We start from the raw sequence: 14,978 nt of genomic DNA, 5'->3' as shown, positions 1-14,978 counted from the left end.
GAGAGGTGTCAGCCAGTGGCTCCTAGTTTGAATTAACCGAAGCGGGTGCCGACTTGTTTGAATTATCGGGAGTTTTCACCCATTGAAATACACAGGGCTGTGCCGGGACCTGGGCGTCAGTTCGAATTAACCATAAGTTCGAATTAACCGGGTTCGAATTAACGAGCTTTTACTGTGTCACATCTTTCTTTTTTGCATTTGTTCTCTTTAGTGATGTGTAGGACATGTGATAACATGAATCACATATGAAATTTTCTGGCACCAGTAAATAATTTATATAATAAATTTTTTCTCTTATATAGCTTGGTATTAGCTTCAGCAGTCTAACTAGCTGCGATTTCACATTTGGGGTTTAGGTCAGGTGAAGTATGCAAAAACTGCAACAAAATTCTGGCTTCATTGTTTTAATTGGCTCCAGTTGTTACGTCAGCCTATCTCATCGGAGAAACGAACAGCAATTAAATAATGATGATTTTTGCACTGAATTCTCTATTCTACAGTATGTGTGCCGTGCCACTGATTATGGTGCTTACCTTCTATCTTCAGGAGGAAGTGAAAGGTGTCCAGTCCTGGATCAATGATGTCACATCATTCCTTGAGGATGAAGAAGTCGCCTACGGAGATCTGGAGAAACTTGAAGCACAGTTGGAGCAATCAAATGTGAATACTTTTTTTATTTTGCACAAATAGAAAAGTAGTGCCGTCGTAAATATTTTCATCATGTAGCATGAGCCTGGTTACATGATAAGCAGTTAAGAGAGTCTGTGAGAAACTGTCATGCTTGAGTCGTTTTTCATTATGGATGCTTGTGCACCAGGATAAAACCAAATGCAAGGAGCATAGCTTGTGGCTTTCCATATTGCTGACTTGGGTTTCTGGACCCATACGTCACTCTGTTTTGATGGGGACGGTTCAGCTTTGGTTACCAAGTGTGGCAGGGCTGATGTCTATCATAATGGTCCATGGCTTTCCCAACAAAGTTGCACAGTTTTGTTGAAACATGCTAGCATCGCAGTACTAGCAAACATTATCGTTGTTGTGATGATATTTTTGTCTAGGTTACATTGTCCTTGGTGAACAGGGATAACATACCTTGGCACTGAATATGAATGCACTTAAATCTTCTAGTGTGCTTAAGCAACCAGCACCATTTGTGTGGTAGGGATTTTTTTTGCATATACAGGTTATTGCAGGACTGCTTTCATGATGTGCACCGGCGCGGTGGCTCAGTGGTTATGGTGCTCGACTTCTGACCCAGAAGGCGCGGGTTCGTTCCCGGCTGCGGCGGTCGAATTTCGATGGAGGCGAAATTCTAGAGGCGCGTGTACTGTGTGATGTCAGTGCAAGTTAAAGAACCCCAGGTGGTTGGTCAAAATTTCCGGAGCCCTTCACTACGGTGCCCCTCATAGCCTGAGTCGCTTTGGGAGTTTAAACCCACTCAAACCACTGCTTTCATGATGGTAAAACTAATCTGCACTGAATCGGCGAAGGCCTTATTTGCGTGTCAGATGAAGAGCAAAACCATAAGGTGACCATAATCTCGACTTGTGAAACATGGTGATGCTGTGCCTGAAATAAAAGCCTTTGGTGCTGTATTTGAAACTGTTGTTTCTCCTGTGTTTTTTTTTTCCAGGCTCTTGAAGATGACGTCGATACCATGCAACCGAGTGTTGACAGCCTCAATCTTGCTGCTGAGGGCCTAATCCAAGACGCTGAGCCTGAGTACAGTGACACCCTCCAGAAACAGCTTGATGAGCTCAACAGGCACTGGGAGCAGGTTGGTTTTCAGCTGCCTGTTAGAGTGAGCCATGTAAACTTGGTCTTGAACGACACATCTTATGCATGGTGTAGTGTGATAGTAATCATTGTTATTATTACATTGGCAGTTCTAGTGTTGGTGTAACAGTTATGCTGTGGTTCCATCACTAGCCCACAGAAAAAAATTCAGTGTTACTGGCATGTGTTTCATTAGCTGTTGCAATTTGCAGCAGACAAAAATAGGGTAGATGAGGGGCTTATTGAGATGTACACACTCAACAAGCCAGAGGTCACTGAATTAAAAAAAGGCAAAATGAAGTTCAACTATTATTTTCTGATAATTATGTTGGTTAGAGAAGATAATGAATTGAGTGGTTCTTTTAGATGGAAGGTAATTTTACGGAAAGTAGCATAAAACACGTGCTGGTGGGAGCTGAGCCCAAGGTCTCTGTTGGCTACCTTCTTCCTTGCAGCTGTGATATTTCCGCCTAAAGTAAGCATAATGAGAATTTTGCTGTGGCCAGTGCTTTGTCACGAGGGGTGGTACTGAACAGCTGGGGTGGACATTTTTCTGCAGGTGACATCAATGAGCAGAAAGAAGAATGTTGCTTTGAAGCGGGCTGTCGAAACAAGCAGATGTGCCTCGGAAGGCATAGCTGACTTGTGCGAGTGGTTGCGAGAGCTTGACATGGAGATACCACGAGAAAAACCGATCAATACTGCTTCTGAGCTTCAGGCTAGGATCAGGAAGCTACAGGTAATTTGCTATTCTAAGTTGTTTTTTTTTTCACTGAATATTGACATATGTTTGCTTGTGAGGGAGCATAGTTACATGTTTTCACAGTGATTAAGTATAAAGTTTATTTTAAGGTGCTTGGTGATGTCTGGCATAATTGCGGTGTTTCCTCAGTGTAGTCGTTGAGCAACGGCAACTGCTGCTCTAAGTGGCGCATGTTGCAACATGCTGTATAGTTGCTGTTAAGTTTCTTGCATTTGCAAATTCAAATGTGAATTCACAAACCTTAGACAATGAAAGAGCCAATGTATTTATCTAGTCATGTTCAAGCAAGCAAAGTAATACAGTAACATGTAATCTTTATGTGCTTTTTTAATATCGCATATGGAAAAGCCAGTTGGAAAATTTAAATGTAAGCTTGTACTCACATAGTAATTGGTAATTAAGCTAAATTCTGTGAACAAAATCTTGATCAACTGCAGCAGACCTCAGTAGAACTGCGGAAATATTGTCAAGCTCTATGTGAAAAAATAAATAAATCTAAAAATTAAAGAAGTTTTCTTCCTGACCAGAGGAGGGTGCAGAGTATGCTTGTGCGAATATTCGATTATTTCGAATATTGGGTAGAATAGTAAGGTATTCAGTATTCGATTCGATCTGAATATTTGGCACCCAAATGTTGAAGTATTTGTCTCTAATGAACAGTGTTTTTGGGGCACTTGCTTCGTATGGGTTTGTTTCAACATACTTCATGTGCGAAGGCATTGCGGCGCACAGCGAAAAGCAGCGGCCGCGCAAAGACACAGTCACAGTTAAGACCAGCAGTTGGAGGAAAGTGGCGATCAAAGGTGATAACATAAGACGATGCAACTTCCATGCCTTCCACTCACATGTGGTCTGGCTGACTAAGTGGCAAATTTAACCGCCTTCGGCGGTGCTGTTCTGGATTCCAGCGCAATGTTGGCGAGGCCTGCTCAAAAGGTTTGCGGAAGAACCGGAAGTTTTGCTATCGTGCGATCGCCAGCGTGTGCAAGCCGAGTAAATGGTGTGGAGTTGGAACTCGTTAGAGTAGAACCTATTTGTATAGAATTGACAATTTCTTTTTTTTTGACACCTGGAGCTCTATGAATGGGCACTGATACGCATTGCATATTACCCACGGCTCGGCCAAACCTACCTCAAACCCTTCAATTAGGCTGGCTCCACAAGTAGGTTGGCTCCCCAAATTTCGGATGGCCATTTCTGCAAAAGGTCGACATCTTTTGACACGTGGAACTCCATAAATCATGGTGGGAAACTGTGTCGAGACTTGGCGCAAAATACCCATGGCTCAGTAGAACCTACCGAAAACCCCGAAAATAAGTTGACTCCATGTGTAGGCTGACTCCCCAAATTTCGGATGGCCATTTTTACAAGCTATAAGCATCGATATAGTCTCAGCGCACTTTTTTTTTTTTTTCGTCCAAATAATGGCCTTGTGTGTGAGAAAAATTCATGGTTTTGAAAATGCCTATTGTACCATTCAGTTTCTCTTATGCGCAAAAGATATTGCAAAGATTCACTTTGAAATTATTGGAAGAAAATTGCTATTCGCTTTGAACCAAGAAACCACTCTTGGCACAAGCGTAGTGCAGAGGCTAGAAGCATGGTTGGGTTGAGCGTATAACTTTTTTTTTGATATTGGGTCTTTGAAAGGTGGGGTGCTCGGAATCACGGGTTTGGATCTGTAAAGGGTCCACAGTTAACTGATGGCAGTGTTCTTTCTTTACAATGTTGATTGCTGTCTTTCTTCAGGCTTGCAAGGACAAGCTGGACTCCAAGCTTTCCGAGTACAACCGGCTGAAAGAAGCGGGAACCAAGCTTGCACAGGGAGGCAAGACGAGGAATGCTGAGGAAGCACGACGCGATGTGGCTGCCCTGAACAAGCTCTGGGGAGAGGTGCAGGAGAAGATCACAAAATACCATCAGTCCTTGAAGCAATCTGGAACAAACTATGCAGAGTTTAGAAGTGAGATATCGGTCTTTGTTGCTTGTTTTGCATAAGACTTAGAATCCTGGCTTTATTGTGCGTGCATACGAATGTCTTAACGCCATTAGTATTGCCAGCAGCCATGGCAGAATATGTATTGATTTGTTATGTCATGTGCTGCACTTAATTGCTTGGTATATATGAAGGTAATAGAAGTTGGGATGGTCTGAATTTTCAGAGACCTCAGTAAATACTTGGGAAATTTCCCAGGACTTCATTAAATATGCATGACAAAGTAATAGCTCTTGCATTCATTTCTTTTCCCCAGGAAGACAGTGAAAAGTCTTCGAGCTTGTTTGGACATAGACATTGTAATGTACGCATTCTTGTAGAATGCTTTTAGTATTTTAAACATGCTTTTAGTACTTACAGCACTCTGACATTGGCACAGTAGCAGAGTTAAATAGGTTGTATTACCTGGAGAGTGTTTTTTTTCTAGTTCTACCATTCTAAAGGTAACTTTCAGGAAGGTATTCATTTTTCATTGAATTCTATTATACTAATACCGATTACTATTATGTTATTATACTATTTGTGCTAATTTGCATTTGTGGCTCTTGGTCTGGTAGTGTTTCTCTGGCTCAAGATATTGCTATGTTATAATATCTTTTTTATTAAATATTTTTCAGATATCATCATGTTGGAGAATGATTGGCTTGATAGATTGGAGAAGAAACTCAAGAGGTCTCCAGAGTCAGCTGCTGATGCTGAAGAGATTTCTGAAAACCTAGACGTAAGCACTTGCATGTATTTGCTAGTCTGTCTAGATTTTCTATTGCTTTCGAATCAAGTTCTTAAGTCTTGCGACAATGCACCTCACTTCCTCACTTGTGAAGGTACCAATCTAACTGACACCTTGAGAGTTTTGCGGTATTATAGCAAAAAAATTTAATGAGCTTCCACTCAACCAAATTTGCTTTAGTTCTATCAAGTACCCTCAAGAAACTGGCTTCACTCTTAACGCTTCCTGCAGATAGACTAGAGAAATTTTTTTCATGCTGAAGGTTCTTGTGAATGCAGCTAGCCGACACTCAGAGCCATGCACGCCCAAATGGTACACTTGCCCACAAGATGACGCCTCAAATAGCCAACTTTTGAAAGAAGCTTGTGTAGTGGGAGGGTGTTCAAATTGCAGTTGGCTTACAGGTGGGCATCAACAGATAGCATGGCAGTGAGTTTTTCCACTTTTCGAAAGTCCCAGAAATATGGATTTATAAATGGCTTTTGTGGTGGCTTTGGCTGTGAAATTATCTTTTTTTTTTGCTGGGCAAGACATACTATGGGGTCAATAGCAGTGTGTTGAATGAATGTGAGCTGTCATGTAAAACACTTACAAAAATCTCGTAAATGGCAAACAGAAGGTAGGAATGAGGATTAGGAGGGAGCATGTGCTCTTCATTTGCATATACATTGGCTGGGTTCATGCAAATGCGATGATATTAAATTTTTTTGATGGCTGCAGGAAAATGCTTTCAGGAGTGAGTACAAAAAGAATGAAATTAAAAGTAGGTGGAAGTTTGCCATTGCCCTATGGTTACGTAATATGAGTACTTATATATGAGCAGTATGAGTACTTTTGTTAGGTTGCTAATCCCTCATCGAGATTTGCTTTTCTGTATCATTTCGAGCTTGTCTCAGCAGATTGCTGTGAAGTTATAAAAGATATCTTTTTGATGGACCACTTGTTCACTTAGCTGGCATACATCATTAGCAGCTTTTCTGGCTTGCATAGTGGGGCTAACGCTCTGTTTACTCATGTAATGAATGCACTCGTTTACCCGCCAAAATTTCTCAAAACTTGAGTGATGTGGGGTAAAGTATCCTTAAAAATTGTACTTTTTGTCAGCTAAAGAAGGGGCTGCATTCATTATGCGAGTAAATGCGGTAGTTTATGTTCTTGTTGGTCTTTAGTGCTTATGAAATGAGGCGAGGTCAGAGCAGTAGAGGATGTGCCTAAATTGACAACTTGTGTACTTGACTGTTGTTAGACACTTGGCTTTGTACTAGTTTTCTCTTTCCGTTAACAAGACAGACGTGGCTGTCTTGATGCGTGCTTCTGTTTTTGCCAGGATCATTATTCCTTGTTTTCAACATTCCAGGACTTGGAGAACTTCCTGCGTAACCACCCCGATGACCGCATTCCCAAAATCGAGCAGCTCTGCAGGGATCTTGTGGAGAAAGAGGTGCTTGTTGGGCTGGTTCAGCATGAGGCTGACTCGGTTCTGAAACGATGGGAGGAGCTGACTCGGCAGGGCAGTGAACGGCAGCAGGTCCTGGAGAACAGCATTGTCCAGTACCAGAAGTGTGAGCGGGAGATCCTGAGTGTCCAGAGCTGGATGAATCACATGGACAACGCCCTGCAGAACAGGCTGGACAATGACATCAGCTCTCAGGACGTGCCTGACGAACTAGCTGTGAGTACAGCTGTGATTTGAAGGCCCAGTGAGCTGCTGATGAGACATCAATAGTGTATGTTCAAATAATGTAAGAAGTGACGACAAGGAAAGCAGCTGCTGGCTACGTTTGTCTTCCCGCTTCTTATTCCGACGTCAGTGCTTTGTTCTGTTCTTCTGTTGTTGTCTTACTTTGTTTATCTTTGGTCTTTCAGTCTGTTTAAGCAGTTCTCAGGCATAGCCTGAACGTGTTTATTGTTTACAGTGATAAAAGTAGGGTCAACAGTAGCTTAGTGTGAGAGGAGGTGCTTCAGTCTAGCAGCTCGTGCCCAGCCCTCAACTGTGCCCTTGATGCTAATGGTGCATCAGAATTTAAGACTTAACCATCTCTCTCAAGTGAGCCTGTAGTGTGGATAGGCTGATTAACTGAAATCTATTAACAAATACTGCAGTTATCGTACTGCTCTGATTTCATTGCTTTATTGTTTAGTAATTTTATTCTTTCATTATGTAGTAATGCGTATAGTCTATTCTAGATGGTGCTATTCAGAAATAAAATGTTAACAGATAGTACTTGTTCTGAGAGGATCTATTTTCAATTGAACTATGCTAAGTTGCTGCACGCGCGTTTTTATAGTGAGAAATTCTTCAAGAAATGTGCTCAGTAAGCACTGTGGAGATGCTCTCATTTACGTATCAGAACCATTATTGCAATAATCTCAGTGGCATGACTGATGCAATATTAGTAATTATAGTAGTAGTAGTGGTTCATTAAAATAATAAAAGGAAGGATAAGATTTTTGCTAGCCCCTGCATCTGCCATCGATACTGAAGCACCTGAGCTGGGGCAGCGGAAATAAAGGATAGCATGCAGAATGGAGAAATGAAATGAGAGAGGTGAGGGGACAGGAAGAGAGGATAGGGGGAGAGATAATATACACAAACTATTTACACAATAAGAAATGTGTACAGGTTGCGTGCATGATTAGTTCATGATGAAGCAAATGCAGATGCTTGCTTTTTGGCACAGGCTTTCATGTGGCAAAGTGCCTCAGCCTGTCCTTTGGCATAAAATGCAGACCAGGTGCAGGCATACCAGTAGAAAAATATTGTGTTGATTTTACATGATGTGAACTTAGTGCCATGCATCATTGTAGTCTGTGGATACTTGAGAGACTGCTTGACTATTTTTGAAGCATACTTGTAATAAGCATTCAATTAATAAAAAATATGATTAAGCAGTCATACTCACACAAGATGACATCATTTATAGCCGAGCTGGTTTTATGTTTGCAGAGCTTGCAACCTTTTGTACAATCAACTACTCAGTCAGTGGGACACCTTGCTTGCTGCTTCTGCTGCAGGTCAGAATAACAGGGATGTTCATGTTGATAAAATTTTCTTACTGTTTTTCTGTGTTGAGGTAATGGATCTGTATACTGGAAGACAGAACCTAATGGTGAGACACCATTTAATGGCGAAGCACCTGATGCTTGGTTCCTTTTGGGGTCTAGGCAGGGCTATATTTTTTTGTGGAGAGCCTGACAGCTGCGTTTGCTTGTGTGTTTTCAATCTTTTAAGGCAGCTTGTCATTTTCTCTTGCAGCAATTCAAGCAAGAATTTCTTGAGAAGGAGGAGCAGTTAAAAAGCTTGAGTGAGCAGGTTGATGCATACCATGCACAGAATAGGGTGGAAGCTGCTTTGCGCTTGGATGAACAGCTACAGCTGATGAAGGTAAACACTTGTTTTCTGCATGCTAAGTGTTGCTGTGACTGGCATATCAAAATCAAAGTATTTCAAACAGTATTTTAAGCAATGATTTTTAACTTCTAATGCTGCACCATTTCCTTGGTGTGTATTTTTTCTTTGTCAAGGGAAAGAAAAAGAGCAAACATGAAAGCAAAGAAAAGTAAGGTAAATACTAATTGGGCTTGTTGTTATGCCATCTTAATGATTCACAGCACGAACAACAAGACTGAGGACAAACAAAAGGAGTACTGTGCTTGTCCTTGGTCTTTCCAGCATCCTTGATGTCCGTGCTGTGAATCTTGGAGAGGAATGATTTCTTCTGTGTGAACATCATTTCTTATTGCCCTTGTGCAGTTCCTTTGGCACTTTTTTCATTGCATAGATTCATTTTTGGCGACAAACTTTTGACTTGGTACTTTAGGGTAGTTAGTAATTATTAATTATTATTAATTGGTTTTTGGGGAAGGAAATGGCGCAGTATCTGTCTCATATATCATTGGACACCTGAACCGCGCCGTAAGGGAAGGGATAAAGAAGGGAGTGAAAGAAGAAAGGGAGAGAGGTGCCGTAGTGGAGGGCTCCGGAATAATTTCGACCACCTGGGGATCTTTAACGTGCACTGACATCACACAGCACACGGGCGCCTTAGCGTTTTGCCTCCATAAAAACGCAGCCGCCGCGGTCGGGTTCGAACCCGGGAACTCCGGATCAGTAGCCGAGCGCCCTAACCACTGAGCCACCGCGGCGGGTCCTTTAGGGTAGTGAACCTGCAGCCTTGGGGGTCCACTATGCTGAAAGATGTGTACATTGCAAATGGGTAATCATAATATCCGAGCTGATCATCCTTCACTAGCTCAATTCTTTGCCATAAAGAGTTCCTCTCTTGTAAAAGGGAAAGTGCTATGTTTAATTATTGTTATTACGTGTGCCTCTTGCAGATAAAATTTGACGATATATCAGTGAAATTGAAGAGGTTCCAGTGTCCCAATGACTTCGAGCCCAAGTTGGGGCGGATCAGCAAGCTGCTGACTGAAGTGGAGCAAGGAATGAAGCAACTGGATCTGAACTCTGAGAGCCCAGACAAGATTCAAGATCAGCTCGTGCAGTGCATGGTATTGGCTCTTTTCTACTTGTTCGCATTAGAGAAGCTTGAAAAATGAGAAGTTGGTAAGGTTCCTTCAACTGGAGCGGGGGCCTGCTGCTCATTCTGTGATGGTTATGAAGGTGGGGTATTTGCGGGGTGCATTCCTCCAGCGCTCGCTTATCGCGCCGAAAGATGAAGCCTAACAAAAAAAAATCTTGAAATGAAAATGAAGACTGTGATGAGCCACGGAAAGGAATCTGACAGAAGAAGATCAACACCGGGTTTGTGATCAGTTTTGAGTTAATGCTATACTGCTGCTCTAATCAAGGGGAAGGAAAGGACTCTGGCAAGATGTAATGTGTGGAACAGTTAACTGATGATATATATTACAATAACAAAGGTATACCACTAAGGGGGAAGTATAGCTCAGTGCAGGGGGTGGGGAAGGGGAGGCTAATTGGAGGTCAGTGGCCTTCAGTGGAGGTCAGTGATGGTATTTGCTGCCATCTGTGGGGCTTGTGCGACTCGGATTGCTCCGGAGGAGCAACCTGTCGCGGCTGATTATTTTACTGCCACCTGCCACTGTGGGAAGTTTGCTCACAATCCGCTGGGCAGGTTATGACGACGTCACAAGGTCATGTGACCTAAGTGGCCCACCTGCCTTTCAGGTTGCTTCTCTGGGGATTTTTCGGGGATTTTTCGCTCACGGCCAACGATGCCAATGCCAACAACACCAGCTTTTTTGTGACACAGGGCCCTGAACGGTATCACATTAAAAACCAAATTCAGGTTTTGCCATTGCTGGCCGATTTCGCTAGTAGGCTGTGATCTGTCAACACAGTTTTTTTGGCGTGGCTACACGGCCACTCGCGTTTAAGTTACACTGCTGTTCACTTCAAAACGGCAATTGCGGAGTCGTGCTTGGCATGGATGCTGCATCATGAGTTTGGATCGAGTGAAAAGAAAACATTAAAATACAATTTTCTTGGCAATAAATGCATCTTTTGTTGCCGAAGAAAAGCTCAGACATACCCAGAAAGAGTCTTGGGATCAATTTTTACTGAGAGTGAAAATTAGATAGAGTTGTCGTCATTGTCTCTGTAATAGTATGAATGAAAAACCAGGAAGGAAGGGCGAGTCTTTTGTCTTGAGAAATTTCATGGGCTCTTCTTGTTATATATTGTGTTTGATGTTTGTTGGCCCATAGCATTTTTACAAGACTCTGAGTGAAGTGAAAAGTGAAGTGGAGCAGGTGATTCGCCAAGGCCGGCAGCTGGCTGAGAGTGGTGACGCAGAGAGGCCGCGTGACCTCAACCAGAAGCTGGACAACATCAAGAGTCACTACAACCAGCTGGGAGCAAAGGTGAGGGGACTCTCTTTGTAAGTTTGTGTTGCTGCTGGTGCTTCATTTATTGCCATGTCTGGTTTGCGATGGCATCTTTTGTGCCATGACTCTGGGGTGCACTTTTGCTATTTAATCACCTCTGAGACCCCGGGACAGAAGCTTTGCTCTAACTTGTCACATGAAACGTCATGTCTATGCATCTTGGAATATCTGCTTCTGCCTTAATTTCCGCTCAGCAATTGCAGCTTCGTTGTATTGTTGTGGGAGTACTGTAAATCTTGGGGTCACAAATAGGCACTTCTTCCTCCGATGGATATTTCTGGGCATAGCTTTTTTTGCTTCTGCAATTTACATGTTAAAACAGGATGTTTAAAATCTTTTAAGGCACCATTTCATGCACCCTTAGTTGGCTTGTGCTGTTGAGAAAGTTTAATATTCTAAAAGGCTAGAATAGATGTAAATTTTCTTGATTAGTACGAGGTGTGCTGAACAAATTGAGACACCTCTTGCCTCAAACTAGTAAATTGCTCATCTATAACTCAATATTCTGCAGCCATCAGGTATACAATAACTTACTATCGGGCACCATGATACATACCAACCTGAATAAGACATAGATCTTGCAGAAAAAAGCTATGCATGTGATTCATAACATGCCCCATGGTTTGCCTAGTGCACACCTATTTTATCAACTCGGAGTCATTCCCACAAAGCGCCTGTATAAGTACACCCTAATAAATCATTGTATCGGGCAAGAAAATGCCCTTAGTAGATTGCTAGAGCACACTGCAAGACTATTGGCAGTACGAAAATAAGGCTGCTGTAACGCATCCCATCTTGGTATCTTCCATTCAGTTGAACCAATTATGGAGAGCAAAAGTTAAAGCACCAGTTACCTCACTTATTAAACAAACTGCACTTATTGAATATTCATGCTGATTACTCGCACCTCGTGCATGGAAAGTGCACTGCCTTACATTATAGGATTCCCCTTGAGCTAAGGTTTCAGTGTTACTTCCATCTCGTGTACTGCTATGTATTAATGTGATGTATCCCAGTGGTCTTCTTAGTGTACAGTTTATTGTGTTTACCTTAGCTGCACTTTCGTCCCTCGGACATTCTTTTTTTTTTTTCATAAGTATGCTATTTCTGAACTTTTGTTGCCAACCTATCATTTATTATACCAGTATTGCAATTATTTAACTGTTTGCACTCATTTCCTTATTAGTATAACTCTGAATGCAGGCAATGTCATCTTTTTTTTTTTTATGCATGAAAATTGCCTGGCATAATTAATTCTATAAGGACGCTGTTGCTACCACCATTGTAAACTGGGGCGTGGTACTTTTCAAGCCAGTGTTTCTGTCCATTTTTTCACCATGCTCTGGAGAATTATGTAACGGTGCTGAATTATTTCTTCATTTACTCCTTGGGCTTCGAGCGTTAGCTTGTAGTTTGACTGCAGCAAGAACATAAACTTAGAAAACAAACAAAAGAGTAAATAGTTCCTATATAGCACCGTGTCTACACTGACAGGAGTCAGCTAATTCGCACGGTGTTGCCTCTTTCTCTGCATCCTCATTAGTGTAGCATTACACATCATAGCATTGCTGCTTGGGGTGCTTGTTTTGTTTGGAGTCAAGGTATGAAGGTGATCTGTGCCCCTTGACCAGGTGACGGAAAGTAAGAGTGTCCTGGAACAAGCTCTGCGCCTTGCACGGTGCCTCCAGAAGGAGATGATTGCCCTACACAACTGGATGGCTGCCACCATGGAAGAAATCGAGAAACCTCGGAGCAGTGATGATGAGCTCAAGTTCGCAGAGGTAAATGGAATTGACGTTGTGAGAGCAAATATTTTTTTCTTTTTTTTTTCACTAGGCTACTCTTCATTTTAAAGAACTGTTGCGTGCTTGAAATCGGTCCACTGAACAAGCTCTGACTTGCAGCAAAATTTTGTTATCGAGAAGCACACATATAGATAGTTGTGCCAGAGCGCTTTTGTATGCATTGTGTATGTACAGCTAACCTGAATCAACTCAATGGTAACCAGAAACGACACATGGCTCCATGCGACTATGAGAATATGAACCAGTGACAAGATAAACACCGGCATGAGAGTGGTGCTTGCAAAGATAACGCTTATGAAGGTGCATTTGTGAGCTTCAGTGACTGAAGCAAAAAGAAATAAAATATTTTGCGGTAGTAGCAAGTGCTCACGGGTGAATTGTAGGATTGATACAACAATGCATAGTAAAGGCACGTCCATCAGCTCATCTAACTGACTATTTACTGACATAGATGCAGTTGTACGTGCTCTGGTGCCAGTGTTTATTTCACTATCAGTTCGTATTGAAGCTGCATCGTGCCACCAGTAGTTTTTTGGCCCCGCTGTTTCAAACCAAATAATCAGATAAACAGCAGCAAAAGTTTATGGGTTGGGGTCATGCAAGAAAAAGTGTAATTTGGCACTGTTACGCAAGTAATGGCTGGAAATGTCTTCAGATATGAGGTGATGTGCATGCTGCATTCATTTTTAACACTTCCAGCTGGATGGGCTGTGAGGCAATGCTACAGTAGTTTTTTCTGAGGATACGCAAATCATAATTTTTTTTTCCTGCCAACAGTACACACTATATGAAGATGTATATGCATGCTCACACATGTTTTTTTTATTCGGCGTAAGATGTGCCGAGGCTCCTTGTTTTGTCTGAGGAGCAGCCAAGCACAGTGCTGTGCGTTCTAAACGGCGTCATCGCCTTGGTGTTGTTCTGTCACAGGCCAAGCTGCGTGAGCTGGAACAGAAGAAGCCTTCCATGATTGCCATTGTGGAGCTTAGTGAGGGACTGACAGCGCTTGCGCCCGGCCACAAGCTTCCCTCGCTGGCCAACACTGTGCGCACCCTCAAGCAGCAGTGGGCCGCCATTGACGACAGCCTGCGCAAGAAGGTGCCTTTGGTGAGGCCATTTTTCCAAGTTGCTTTCACTAGGGAATCTTGAACTGCATTCTGCGGAACGCTTGGTTTCCTTGGATTGCTTTCTTTTTTTTGGGTTCCTCAAGCACCTAAATCCATGCATGCCTCAACTTCCACCTTTCCTTTAGCCACTCTATTTTGGGACTAATCTTGGTGTTATTGCTCACAGCAGTCTGTTTCATCATTCATCCACTCATTATTAATTGGATTTGGGTATTTCTTGAGAGGCTGTGCACCTGCACGATCTGTTCTGCATGCATGTCATGTTTGAACTTTATCAAAGATTTTCATGTACGATGTACACATAACACAAATTACAAAATATGCATATAATCACCTATTTCTTGCTCAGTACTCCAGCAGTTGTGAGAATCGGCAAAGAAGGGTTCTGGTAACGAAGAAGGCTAAGGTCTTTTTGTGTCTGCAAAGTGAGGCTTACACATTTTGTTGCCTGAATGCGCTTATGAATGTTCAGAGATGAAAGTTTCTTTTTTTTTTCCTTTATCTTAGCCTCTGCGTTCGTGACACCGTGCTTAGCTTCCCTGCGTGACAGGTGTTCCCATCCTTCGTGCAGGGTCCCAAGGATGTGGAGAAGATGTTCTCTCGCTTCTGCAACCACCTGACGGCCATCAAGACGTGGCTGGAAGGGGCTGAGCTTTACTTTGTCGCCAAGACAGAGTATAGGGAGTCAGCCGCTGGGCAAAGGAAGCTGAAGGTGGGCGTTGCTTGCTCTGCTTTGACAAAACTGCCTGTGTGCACCTTTGCTCTGTGTGCCCATATGCACAGAAAGCAGGACAAAACGATTGCTACTTTTAGGTTTCATACTGGGCACTTATTATCAATAATAATTTCAATAATTTTTGTAAACATTGGTTGCATAGTATAGACTTGACATTAGCCTGCCACGTTAATT

The 14,978-nt window shown here is 42.5% G+C and overlaps 1 protein-coding gene across 1 annotated transcript in view; it reads left to right on the top strand.

Moving 5' to 3' along the window:
- Dys (Dystrophin) overlaps nucleotides 1–14,978 on the top strand; it is a 421,748-nt gene that overhangs the window by 107,507 nt on the left and 299,263 nt on the right. Inside the window, exons 15-26 of the mRNA XM_077631460.1 lie at nucleotides 547–660; nucleotides 1,634–1,777; nucleotides 2,336–2,515; nucleotides 4,289–4,502; nucleotides 5,153–5,256; nucleotides 6,623–6,937; nucleotides 8,522–8,650; nucleotides 9,604–9,777; nucleotides 10,957–11,112; nucleotides 12,768–12,917; nucleotides 13,872–14,048; nucleotides 14,640–14,780. Of these exons, the coding sequence (XP_077487586.1) occupies nucleotides 547–660; nucleotides 1,634–1,777; nucleotides 2,336–2,515; nucleotides 4,289–4,502; nucleotides 5,153–5,256; nucleotides 6,623–6,937; nucleotides 8,522–8,650; nucleotides 9,604–9,777; nucleotides 10,957–11,112; nucleotides 12,768–12,917; nucleotides 13,872–14,048; nucleotides 14,640–14,780 (1,998 nt within the window). The remainder of the gene's footprint in view (nucleotides 1–546; nucleotides 661–1,633; nucleotides 1,778–2,335; nucleotides 2,516–4,288; nucleotides 4,503–5,152; nucleotides 5,257–6,622; nucleotides 6,938–8,521; nucleotides 8,651–9,603; nucleotides 9,778–10,956; nucleotides 11,113–12,767; nucleotides 12,918–13,871; nucleotides 14,049–14,639; nucleotides 14,781–14,978) is intronic.

This window comes from Amblyomma americanum, chromosome 7 (assembly GCF_052857255.1).
Source record: "Amblyomma americanum isolate KBUSLIRL-KWMA chromosome 7, ASM5285725v1, whole genome shotgun sequence".
In the NCBI taxonomy this organism is placed as follows: domain Eukaryota; kingdom Metazoa; phylum Arthropoda; class Arachnida; order Ixodida; family Ixodidae; genus Amblyomma; species Amblyomma americanum.
The sequence above is the reverse complement of the archived record's forward strand: the minus strand, read 5'-3'. Positions and strand labels throughout refer to the sequence as shown.